The sequence below is a fragment of the Dromiciops gliroides genome, chromosome 6 (genome assembly GCF_019393635.1).
Source record: "Dromiciops gliroides isolate mDroGli1 chromosome 6, mDroGli1.pri, whole genome shotgun sequence".
NCBI lineage: Eukaryota > Metazoa > Chordata > Mammalia > Microbiotheria > Microbiotheriidae > Dromiciops > Dromiciops gliroides.
This window is the reverse complement of record NC_057866.1, coordinates 250,208,713-250,222,443: the sequence shown is the minus strand read 5'-3', so window position 1 is coordinate 250,222,443 and position 13,731 is coordinate 250,208,713. Positions and strand designations below refer to the sequence as shown.

The 13,731-nt window shown below is 35.7% G+C and overlaps 1 protein-coding gene across 6 annotated transcripts in view; it reads right to left on the bottom strand.

Annotated features, from left to right (window-relative positions):
• Positions 1-13,731, bottom strand: part of MAPK10 (mitogen-activated protein kinase 10) — a 162,715-nt gene that overhangs the window by 56,614 nt on the left and 92,370 nt on the right. For all 6 annotated transcript variants that reach the window (XM_043969846.1, XM_043969848.1, XM_043969845.1 and 3 more), the window contains one exon: positions 3,137-3,266. In XM_043969846.1, the coding sequence (XP_043825781.1) occupies positions 3,137-3,266 (130 nt within the window). The remainder of the gene's footprint in view (positions 1-3,136; positions 3,267-13,731) is intronic.

The window sequence follows — 13,731 nt, the reverse complement described above, 5'->3', positions numbered from 1 at the left end:
GACCAACACAAATTCTAAGTCCTAGAAGAAATACTAATTGATGGTAATTATATGAATATCCTTCATTAGAGTAAGGGTCCTAAAAGACCGAAGAAGAAATAAGTTCTCCATGGACTTACCAAAATAGTAAGCTTTTCCATCCAAAGAACTACAGAGTGATCTAATTAAAAAGGTTATTTGTGGAATACTCTGCCTCTCTTCCTCACACTACACCACTTACACTAAAAAAGCTCACGTGGAGTGTGTGGTATAGAGAGATGAATAAGATGTGTCTATTCATTACTTCTCTTCTTGGATGATGTCAATAGTTAATTAAAATGGGAAATTTATCAAAATGTATCAAAAAACCATTTGGGGTCCATTATTCTTTACTGTTTCCTAATTTTTGTCTTCTTTGTTTCTTTTATTAATCTAGTTATAAGTATTTTTAAGCATATAACACATTGATATAGGTAATATATGGAAAAGTTGTTTAATGAGTGTGACCCTGTGCACCAGAGAATACCAAGTATAAACTCAAGAAAGGTTTTGTAGGGCACAGAGAACTGAGAGTTATGAACTACTCCTTCACAACCACACTTACATATGTGACTCATTACCATGTAGTTTGGGCCCATTCTTCCCATGAATTTATGTGTTCTTTTAGGATAAGGAGCCCTAGGTATTTTGGAGAAATGCTTTTGTACAAGTGTTATTTCAATACTTTCTCAGCAAATATCTTTTCTAAAATCAAATTAAATCTGTCTGGTATATCGCTAATGGGGAGCATGCTAGTAGGGACTCAGAAGCTATCATCTTAGAAAACAAAACTCCTCAAGGTTACCCTTAAAATAAGAGGTAGCCACCATTTAGGGATGCACAAGTTGGAGGAGTAACCAAGAAGAGATACTACCTATATCTGAGGAAATAGCCTGTACCCAAAATAAAATAAGAACCTATTGTTTTCATAGAATTTTTTAGAGGATTTCCTACCAAATGGTTACTTGAACAAAGACTACCCAGCTCCTGCATATCTACTCCAATAAAACCTTGAAGTTCACAGCAGACCAAATAAGGATTTAAAAATTCAATGATAATCTATTTAAGTGCCTCATTCCACTCCAAGACAACACGAGAGGTCATCTAAAATCCTGAGGGCAATAGGAGAAGAGGCCACCGACAAAGGCAATGTCATTCCATGGTAGCCTCCCAATGTTAACATCTATGGAGCAAAGAAGTAGCCTGCAAGGCTCTACATCTGGAGGTGACAAAATTAAGATCCCCTACAAGATAGGTTTAGGGTTCTAGGAAAGTCCTGGGGCATAGCAGCAGGCAGTGACTGGTACTGTACTATCCTCAAAATGGAGGCTCCAAAAGCCCTAATGTTCTGTCCCAAGACACTAGAATGAGCCTTAAAGATGCAACATTCTGAACCTTAAAGATCAAGGGAGGGGCAGCTAGGTGGTGCAGTGGGAGACTTATCCCCAGAAAGTATATGATACCTTGGCCTAGTGACCCAAAACTAATTGAAACAGGACTAACCAATCTACCCAAAAGTGCATGTAGGAGTAGAGTCTGGTGCTGGCATAAAACTTCAATTGAAAGATTAAAGTTATGATATGAAATTAAATACCAGCCAGTAGCAACATTTTTTGCAATTCGAGAGATTCCCCCAAAAGAAACAGATAACTGGTTAAAAACTACAAAGATTCAAAGGAAAAAATGTATTTTCTACAAGGATGAATGAATATTTAGAAAAAATGAAACAAAAACAAAATAAAAATTCCAGAGGAAAGATTTGGAAGGAGAATAGTTTAGAAAAGAAAGTAGTAAACCTTAACCAAGAATAAACTCCATAAAAATTAAAATAGAGCAGATAGAAATCAATTATTCCGTGAATGAAAGCCTAAATCAAAAGACTGAAAAAAATAGAAGAAAATGAAAATTTTAAAAAAACTACCTGGAAAAAAAGTCAGGGAAGAATAATTTAAGAATGAATGAATATACACTTAACCCTCATTGCCCTGCAAAATATAATAATAATAAAAATAAAATAAAATATTTAAAGAATGAATTAATTTAATGAAATCAGTGAAAAAACAGGATTAAAAAAAGTTTGCTCACCATATTTCAAGAAATCATAAATGAAAAGTGTCCATATCTTTTAAAACCAGAGGGTAGGGCAGCTAGGTGGCGCAGTGGATAAAACACCGGCCCTAGATTCAGGATGACCTGAGTTCAAAGCTGACCTCAGACACTTGACACTTAGTAGCTGTGTGACCCTGGGCAAGTAACTTAACCCTCATTGCCTCACAAAAAAAAAGGGGGGGGGATTAAAATAAAGATATAATCTACCAATCACATCATAAAAAGAATCCTACTTCCAAAATCCCAAGAATGTCACCACCAAAATTCAGAGTTCTCATATTAAAGAAAATATGGCAAGCATTCGGAAAGAAGAAATTTAAATGCATTTTCTTACACCAACCATCATAAAAAGTTGTTTCAAGTATTACAAAAGCTATGTAAAGTAACGAATGATTCCTGATTATCCTTGTTATTAGAGAGATAAAACATACTCAAAACCTGCTATTGTAAGAGCAATTGGAAATACAAAGAATTGGAGAAAACTTATTGTTATTGGAAATAACAACATGGTAGGAACTTCCTCCGAGATTATAAAAAATATATTGTCTCTTATCCTGTTCTTAATGGCCCATCCACTATAGTACAATGTAGTATATTCTAGTATTACAGATAGTATTCTAAAAATGAAGGTGTACGTGAAAAAGTAGGAAGCCAGTAGATAGGGCTAGAATTGATGGGTGATCTGTCATAGTTTCATCGATAATGATACTGGTATTATAAAAGAATAAATACCCTATGACTTTGAAGTTATATGATCATTTTGGTTATACAGAAGAGTTATAAAAATGTTTAATTTCATTATAAGAGAATGACTATGAGATTAATTGTTCAATACTACATAGTTTTTTAGAGAATTTTAATACAAAAAACCCATCATGAAGGCAGTGAAATTCAATACAATATACAGAGAGTAAGCCATAGAGTAAGGTGATTTTCCCCATAGAAGGGTATATATTTTCCCCCTCTTAATAAACCAACATTCCAGCCCCAATAGTAAAAGAAAACTCACGTTTTTATGATTCACACACTTCATGAGGACCAGTTCTCTATAAGCTCGTTTGGCATGTGTTTGGTTCTGAAATGGTCTGCTAAGCTTCTTAATGGCCACATTTCTGTCAAGGACAGCATCATACGCAGCACTACAATGATCACAAGCAAAATACAAAATGCAAAATTAATGACAAAGGAAATAGAGAAATTCTTCCTCTTACAGAACACACAATGGGTAGACTCCAACATATTGTCCCTAAGAAAACATATGTAAAACATGCTCCAGAGAAATGTGTGAGAAATGTTTGCACTAGAATAGGCATCTGCATGAAAACAAACATCCATGCAGTACGTGCTATAAATCATAATTGTTTTCCTATGATCTTACATTTTTTCTTTGGATCTATTTTGGCTATTTGCAGTTTTTCTATTTTTTAAAACTTGAATGTTGTTTAGTCATTTATCAGTCATGTCGGACTCTTTGTGACCCCATTTGGAGATTTCTCAGCAGAGATACTGAAGTGGTTTACCAATTCATTTTCTAGATGAGGAAACTGAGGCAAACAGGGTTAAGTGACTTGCCCAGGGGCACACGCCTAGTATGTGTCTGAGGTCCGATTGGGAATTTACAAAGATGGATCTTCCTGATCCCAGACCCAACATTCCATCCACCTAGCTGCCCCCAAAATTGAATACCTAGGTCAGTAGTATTTTCCTTTTCTATTTTGTTTCAGGGCTTTGGTTTCAGGACACAATTTTTCCACTAAGGACTACTTTAGGAGCATCTCAGAAATTCTGGCATTTTGTCTCATCATTATTATTTCCAAGGCTGTTCTTTGACTCACTCTTTTTTATTTTTTTTTCAAGGCAATGAGGGTTAAGTGACTTGCCCAGGGTCACACAGCTAGTAAGTGTCAAGTGTCTGAGGCTGGATTTGAACTCATTTCCTCCTGACTCCAGGGCCAGTGCTCTATCCACTGCACTACCTAGCTGTCCCCTGACTCACTCATTGTTAAAGATTTCATTCACACACACAATCATTCCCAATCAATATACTCCAGTGGCTCCCTTTTACATGCATGATCAAATAGAAAATCTTTTGTTTGGCTTTGAAAGCCCTCCATCAATTGGCCTCTTCCTTCCTTTCCAATTTTCCCTTCATTTACTCTTTGGTACAGTGACACTGGCCTCCTTACTATTCTGTACATGCTACACTCCATCTGCCAACTCCTGGTGTTTCCCCTGGATGACCCCCATGGTTGAGACTCTTCATCCTCTTCTCCAAATTAAGAATTCCTTGGCTTCATTTAAATATCAGCTGAAGTACCGCCATCTGCAAAAAGCCTTTCAAGGTTCACCTTAATCTAAGTGCCTTCCCTCTTAGATTATCTTCAGTTTATGTTGTCTATTCTATTTGTAAATAGTTGTTTATATGTTGTCTCCCTCTTTAGACTATGAGGTCCTTACAGACTATTTTTTTTGGCCTTTCTTTGTATCCCCAACAGTTAGCACAGTGCCTAACATACAGTAAGTGCTTAATAAATACTTCTTGACACAACTCATTATTAAATCTGCCTTTAGTTCTATGTCTTCTGATTGCATTCCCTGTACTTATTTTTATTTTTATTGCATTGTGGTCTATGAAAGATACAGTTTAGCACTCAAACATTTTGATATTTATCTGAAATTTCTGTGCTCTAATAATGTGTGTAGATAGAGATAGATAGATAGATAGATAGATAGATGGATAGATAGACAGACAGATATCTGTACACACATATTTTTACAATGCTAAGTATTGCTAAGTATGTATATTCTTTAATGGTCACATTTAGAAGTTGCCATTAAATGCCATTATTTTATTATTTGTCCAGCTCCAAGAAAGAAACATTGAAGTGCCCTGCTATTATGTTATCTGTGTGTTGCTGTTTTTGCAATTCACTATGATCAAGAATAAGGATAGTTCAATGTTGGGAAAATAATTGACAATTAATCATAATAAAAACAAAAGCATTTAAAACCACATGATGGTATCAGTAAATACAGGAAAACATCTTTTAAAAGTACAGTGGTGGGGGCAGCTAGGTGGCTCAGTGGATAGAGCACCTGCCCTGGAGTCAGGAGTACCTGAGTTCAAATCCGACCTCAGACACTTAACACTTAACTAGCTGTGTGACCCTGGGCAAGTCACTTAACCCCAATTGCCTCACTAAAAAAAAAAAAAAGGACAATGTCCACTTCTGAAAAAAAAAATCTAAAAAGTATTAGCATAGAGGGTACTTTAATACTTTAGGGTATTTACATAAAACCAAAAGCTAGCATTATTCATAATGGGAAAACACTAGACACTTTCCCAGTAAGTAGAGGAATAAATCAAGGTTACCTCCTTCACTCCTATTATTTGACATAGTTACAAGAATGCTAGCAATAGTAATAAGATAAGAAAGAGAAATTAAAGGAATAAAAAATGAGAAGTAGAATGGTATAGCAGACAAGATACTAGTCAAAGTCAGGAAGACCTGATTTTATTAATTTAAAAAAAATTTTTTTCTCAATTGCATATAAAGATTTTTTTTGAGATCCAAATTTTTCTCCTACCCTCCCATTCCTCCTCCCTCCCAAGGCCAGAAAGCAATTTGATATAGGTTATACATTACTATCATGTTAAACATGTTTCCACATTAATCAGAATAAAAGCCAAAAAAGAATGAACAAGAACAATAACAAAAAAGCAACAACAAAAGTGGAAATAGTATGCCTCAGTCTGCATTCAGACTCCATAGTTCTTTTTACAAATGTGGAGAGCATTTTTCACCATAAGTCTTTTAGCATTGTCTTGGATCATTGTATTGCTGAAAAGAGTTAAGTCTATAACAGCTGATCATCACAAAATGTTGTTGATACTGTGTACAATGTTCTCCTGGTTCTGCTCATTTCATTAAGCATCAATTCATGTAAGTCTTTCCAGGTTTTTCAGAAATCCATCTGAGAAAGACCTGATTTTAAAGTCTTCTTTAGACACTTATCTATATAACCTTAAGTAAGTCACTTAACCTCACTCACTGTGCCTCAGGTTTAGCACCTGTACAATGAAAAGGCTGGACTCAATGATATTTAAGGTCCCTGCTAGCTCTATGATAGGCAAAGAAAAGACAAAAGTACCCTCATTTACTGATGAAAGAATGGTTTGATAAGAAAAGCTTAACATAGCAGAAAAGAAACAAATTAAGATAGTTAATAGCTTCAGTTAAGTTACACAAACACACAAAAATCAACAGATCTCCTAAATAGTTATTTTAAAAATCAGGAGAAAGAAAAAAAAAGGTAAATACAATGCAAAATTACTACAAAAGGCATTAAAATATTTATGACTAAATATAACAAAATACATTCGACATCTGTATAAATATAATTATAAAACAACTCTTTTTAAAAATGAAGACCAATGTATTTCTGGAGGAATATTCAAAGTATATGGCTGTGTTGTGCCAATATAATAAAAATGACGGTACTTTGAAGTTAATTTATAAAGAGCTACAGCAGTCAAATTTCTAAAAGGAAGCATGATAGAGCTAGGAAAAATAACAATTAAATTATTGTGAGACCAAAAATCTAAAATATTAAGGGAAATAATGTAAAAAAGTTAAAAATGAAATGGGAATAGCTTTTCAATGCCTTAAACTAAACAAGAAATCAGTAATCATAAAAGCCATTTGGTACTGGTCAAAAAATAGAAAAGTACATCAGTGGAACAGACTAGACAAGGAAGAATCAGAAATTGATTGCTTCATTAACCTCATTGATTGCTTCATTAACCTCAAACTGTACTCTACCTAGGAAAAAACACCCTCCTTGACAAAAATTGCTGGTAAAACTGGAAAACAATACTATTATCATCCCAATTTTATTTTATTTTATTGACAAAATCTATTTTCTCTTCCTCTCCTCTCCCCTCCCACATGATGAAAAAAGAAAAGAAAAGAAAAGAAAACCAAAATGTTTCAAACATTCCCACTAGTCACAATCAAGCAAAACAAATTCACACATTGGCCATATTCAAGAATATATATATGTCATTCTGCATATTTACTGTTTTCTCTTAGGAGGTGGGTAGCATGCTTCACTACTGGTCCTCTGAAATTGTGGTGAAATGTTGCAGTGATGTGTGTTCTTAGATCTTTCAAAGATGGTTTTCTTTATGATATTGTGGTAAGAATAAAAATTGTTTTCCTGTTTCTACTCACTTCACTCTGCATCAATTCATAAAAGTCTTTCCAGGTTTCTCTGAAACCATCCCCTTCTTCAGTTCTTATAGCTCCATAGTATTCCATAATATTTATATGTCATAATTTGTTCAGCAATCCCCCAATTTATGACTATCCCCTTAGTTTCCAGTTTTTTTGCCAGCACACAAACACACACAAAGCTATAAATGTTTTTGTACATATGGGTCCTTTTGCTCTTTCTTTCTTCTCTTTGGGTTATAGCCCTCATAATGATATTGTTTGGTCAAAGACTATGCACAGTTTAGTGACTGGAGACATAGTCGAAAACTGCTTTCGTGAATGGCAGGACCAATTCACAACTCCATCAATTGTGCATGAATGTGTCTGTTTTCCCACAGTCCCTTCCAAAATTTGTCATTTTCTTTCTTTGGTAACCTTGTCCATCTGATGGGTGTGAACAATTAGAGATTTGTAGCATTTTCTCCATAAAGTTGAGAGCTTGTTATTTATTTTATTGAAAACCAAAAGTCCATATCTTTTGACCATTTATCAATTTAGAAATAACTCATTCTTAAAAATCTTTATCAGTGGGGGCAGCTAGGTGGCACAATGGATAAAGCACTGGCCCTGGATTCAGGAGGACCTGAGTTCAAATCCAGCCTCAGACACTTGACACTTACTAGCTGTGTGACCCTGGGCAAGTCACTTAACCCTCATTGCCCCTCAAAAAAACAACAAAAAACAAACAAACAAAAAATATTTACCACTTATTTATATCATTTGAAAATAGGACTCATCATAAATTATGTTTAGACCAACATTAAAAATCATCTATCACCTCAATTATGTAAAATCATTTTCCATATCTTTCTCCCTTGTCTCTCTCTGCTAATCCCCTCATCGCCTCTATGCCCCAGTCAATTTTTCTTCCTCTTCTTTTAAGAATATCAAGACATAACAACCACTCTAAGGTCCTCTGTCCTTATTTGCTGATGATGTAGTTTGAAAATCCTATGAGATCAGCAGATACTAATTGAGACAAATAGCTAGATCAAAACTATAGATTATAATATACAACTTCAATAATCAATTTCTTTCCTATAAAATAAGAACAAAATCTAAGAGGTGATAATAGAAAGGGAAATACCATTCCAAATGACTACAAAATTCATAAGATATCTGGGGATCAATCTACAAAAACAAATTACTTGCATTAGTTAAATTACAAAGTATTCCTTAAAGAAATAAAGAACAGCTTAAATAACTGGAGGAAAATTAAGTATTCATTGCTGGGCCATTCCAATATAATAAAAAGTGTATTATTACCAAACTTAATTTACACTTTTAATGTTATGTCTATCAAATTATCAATTGGATACTTCATAAAACTTAATAAAATAAAAATAAAATTCAACATAAAAACCTCAGGCAAGTTCATTTCCCTGACTGTTCTCTAGTGAAAAAATTAAAAGATATATTTCTCGGGGCAGCTAGGTGGTGCAGTGGATAGAGCACCGGCCCTGGAGTCAGTAGTACCTGAGTTCAAATCCGGCCTCAGACACTTAACACTTACTAGCTGTGTGACCCTGGGCAAGTCACTTAACCCCAATTGCCTCACTAAAAAAAAAAAAAGATATATTTCTCCTTTCTAATAATACTTTATAAACTCATGCATTTTGTTAGAAAGTTGCTGTGTCCAAATAAAATATATCAATGAACTTTAAAAGTGAAAGGTAATTTCTGCTTATGTGCCAACATTTATTATACAAAGTGAGGAGACAGAGAATTCTGAGGAATTTGATAAGAATCTTCAAATTAAATCAATGTGAACTTTAATACTTTGTGACTTCCCTACAAAGATGGGCTTAGGAAAGGGTAAATTTATCAGAAAACATGATTAAGAAATAATCAATGAGAGATGCTGTAATCCATTCTACCAACAACTGACATAGAGATTTCATTTAAAGGACAGATCTAACCACATCTCTCTTCTACTCAATATACTACAATGGCTCCCAGTTGGTTTTAGAACCAATTATAAACACCTCTCTGCTTCAGTCTGTACTCAAAGTTCATCAGTTCTCTATTTGGAGATGGATAGCATTTCCAACAGAGGTCATTTGTAATTCTCTTGGATCCTTGTTTTGATCAAATTAGCTGTCTTTCACAGTTGATCATCAGTTGCTGTTACTTTGTCCGATGTTTTCCTGGTTCTGTCCAGTTCACTTTGCATCAGTTTACATAAGTTTTGCCCTTCCATAGAAGTATTGCCCTCCTATTGTCCTCTCCACTGTAAAAGTTCTTCCTTGCATGCCTCTTGTATGTGACGATTTCCCCCATTCTTCTCCCTCCCTCCAAACCAGTGCATTCCTCCTTCTTGCCGATTCATTTTTTTAGATAATCCCAACATAATTGACTCATTGCCATGTCCTTTGTCTATGTGAACTCCTTCTAAATGCCCAATAATGATAAAGTTTTTAGGAGGTACATGTATCATCTTTTTCATGTTGACTTTTTTATGCTTGTCTTGGGTCTTGAATTTGAAAATCAAATTTTCTATTCATCTCTGAGATTTTCATCAAGAATGCTTGAAAGTCCTCTATTTCATTAAATATCCATTTTCCCCCTGAAAAATTATACTCAGTGTTGCTGGGTAGATGGTTTTTGGTTGTAATCCTAGCTCTTTGCCTTCTGGAATATCATATTCCAATTCCGCCACTCTTTTAACACAGATGCTGCTAAATCTTGTGAGATCCTGACTATAGCTCCATGATACTTGAATGGTTTCTTTCTGACTGCTTACAATATTTCCTCTTTGGAGAAAAGAGGAGCTCTGGAATTTGGCTATAATATTCCTAGAAATCTTCTTTTTAGGATCTCGTTCAGGAGGTAATCAGTGGATTCTTTCAATTTCTGTTTTACCCTCTAGTTCTAGGATATGAGAGCTGTTTTCCATTATAATTTCTTGAAATATGATATCTAGGATATATTTTTTTAAACCTGGCTTTGAGGTAGTACAATAATTGTTAAATTATCTCTCCTCAATTTATTTACCAAGTTAGGTGTTTTTCCAATGAGTTATTTCACATTTTATTCTATTTTTTCATTATTGTTTCTTGAAGTCTCATGGAGTCATTAGCTTTCACTTGCCCAATTCTAATTTTTAAAGAATTACTTCCTTCAGTGAGCTTTTGTACCACATTTTCCATTTGGCCAATTCTGGGTTTTAAGGAGTTATTATCATCAATGACTTTTTGTACCTCTTTTGCCATTTGGCCAATACTATTTTTAAAGGTATTTTCTTCAGTATTTTTTGGTGTCTCTTTTACAAGCTGTTAACTGTTTTTTTCATAATTTTCTTGCATTATTCTCATTTGTTTTCCCAATTTTTCCTTTACAACACTTATTGGGTTTTTAAATTGTTTTAAGCTGGGGCAGCTAGGTGGTGCAGTGGATAAAGCACCGGCCCTGGATTCAGGAGGACCTGAGTTCAAATCCGACCTCAGACACTTGACACTTACTAGCTGTGTGTCCCTGGGCAAGTCACTTAACACCCATTGCCCTTCCAAAAAAAATTGTTTTAAGCTCTTCAAGTAAATTGCTATTGGGCTTGTGTCAAATTCACATTTTTTTTTCCTTTGAGGTTTTACTTGTACCTTTTTTGAGAAATGTTATCTTCTTCTGAGTTTGTGTCTTTATCTTCCCTTTCACCATAGTAATTTTTATGATCAGATTCTTTTCTCTTTTTCTTGACTTTGTACTTTTTGTTTAAGCTGGACTCAGTTCTCAGGGTAGAAGTGGGAGAAGTACTGTCCCAGTCTTGAAGCTTTTTTGTATCAGTGTTCAGAGCTAGTTCTGAGGCTATGGAAGTTTCAGTGCTCCCACAGTGGTGTTATCCAGGGAGAGATGTGGTCTCTATTCTCTTGGTCTATTTGTTGGTCCTTACCCAGGAAGGGCCCCTCCTCCCTTGCAGCCACAAATGATACTATTCATCAGGTCCCCTGATCCCTTGTTACCACAAGCAATAATCCTCCTTAAAGCCCCTGATTCCTTGTGACTAAAGCACTCTTCTCTACTCTAGAACTGTAACCTAGAAGTTGGTATGGGCAATGGAGTTGTCCAGTGCTGACATAGGGTTCCCCTGTAATCATTTTCTGAACATTTGCCCAATACATTTACTGTCTCTGACTTTAGATATCCTGAAGTTACTGCTGTTATTTCTGCCTCCAAGTTCCACTGCTGATGGGGGCCAGCTCCCACCCCAGTGTCACAGAGCTCTCCTACTTAATTAAGTTAGTTGTCTTGGGCTGGAAAGATGTCTCACTATGACCTTTTGTTGGCTCTGCCTCTCTAATAATAAATTTGAGGCATTATTTTAAATTTGTTTGCAGGGGAATGTTAGGAAAGCTTAGCTGTAGTTTGGGGAGAGGTCTACTCCATAATCTTGGCTTTACACCTGGAAGTGTTTGTTGTTCTATGTATGACCAGATACTATAACCCTAATTCTAACCAGCCACCTTGTAAAATTGTTCTATCAATTCAAAGGTTAGAGAAAGGGGATCAAACAGCTAAAATATATCAGAAGTTAGAAAGACATCCCAAAATGTTATTCTTCTTAGTATAGACATAGCAAGATTAAAAAAAAAAAAAGAAAACTCTTGTACATTTAAAAGTATGAATTGCTGTTTTGAATACATGAGAAAGAGGCAGCAGGAATAATGTGTCTGAATCCAACAATGTCATTAATATAACTGTCCACAACATAGACAAACCTTGCCAGATAAATCTATCTTATTACTTGGGGGGGGGGGGGCGTGGAGCAAGGAAGGTTAAGCGACTTGCGCAGGGTCACACAGCTAGTTAAGTGTCAAGTGTCTGACATTGGATTTGAACTCAGGTCCTCCTGAATCCAGGGCTGGTGCTTTTATCCACTGTGCCACCTAACTTCTCCCTTCTGATTACTTTCACTTGGGGGAACAATACAGTAGATATTAGATTTTTTTTCATTTTAAAAATTCCTTTCTTTAGCTCTTTTAGGAATGCTTGTGGGACTTGTGTCCAATTTTCATTTTCTTTGAGGCTTTTGCTTGTAAATATTTTTGAATCATTATCTTCTTCTGAGTTTGTGTCACCATAGATTTTTTTTTATGGTCAGGTTCTTTTTTTGTTGTTTGCTCATTTCTCCAGGCTATTTCTTGATTTTGTCCTTTATGGTAGTTTTGGGCTCTGCTCAATGTTAGCACAAAGGTCTCTCCTGTAATCTCTTTCTGACCAGCTGTTTCATCCCTTTACCATCCCTGAGCACTGAGTGCTCCCAGTACCATTACTATTTTGGCAACCACTGCCTCCTGTAATCCCCACAACTAATGCTGCTACTGCTGCACCACACTTGTGGATGACTCCACCTTCTCCTAAGCTGTCACGGGGTGGAAAATGACTGTGACTTGATTTGTTATTCTTTTTTTTTTCCGTAGCATAATGTTTTTATTTCACAATTTATCAATACATTTATACTAATTCGGATCGTTGTTCTGCTCCCTCATACCTTGAGGTCTGTGTTTTTGGCCAAATATCGCACCGCAGGCGAACGCAAAGACACCTCGGTCGCCATGGGGGAAGCCTGCAGCTCGTGTATGCGAGACCCGGCGGCCACACACTCACAGCTCCCAAGGTAAGGAAATCCTTGATTTGTTATTTTACTCAAAATTATTTTGACACACTTTTTTAGAAGTTTTTAGAGGAAAAGTTCAGCAGAAATGCTCACTTGACTCTGCGATCTTGGCTCTATCTCTTCCCCCAATAATTCCGTTTCTTTATTTTTTATTTTATTTTATTTGTTTTGCAGGGCAATGGGGGTTAAGTGACTTGCCCAAGGTCACACAGCTAGTAAGTGTCAAGTGTCTGAGGTTAGATTTGAACTCAGGTACCCCTGAATCAAGAAATGGAATTAGGGGCAACTATGTGGTACAGTGGATAAAGCACTGGCCCTAGATTCAGGATCAAAACTACACTGATGACAGAGTGTACATTGGATTCCTGGTACTTCTGATTCCAAATCCAATACTACCAGGCTACCTCCTACAATTTTAGGGCACCTTTTCAAGCTCCTTTCTCTTTCCATGTGGTCATCATTCACAGGGTCACTTAGATGCATCTAAAGGGAATGAGGTAACTTGGTGGATAGAATACTGAACCTGGAGTCAAGAGGACTAGAGTTCAAATTTAATCGCAGACACTGATCTAAGGCAAATCACTTAACCTCTATTGTGCTTGGGTTTTTTCTCATTTGTAAAATGGGAATAATAATAGTGTCTAACAACCAACATTGTTGAAAGGATAAAGTGAAACAATATTCATAAAATGTTATGGATGTTGTTATATATCCACA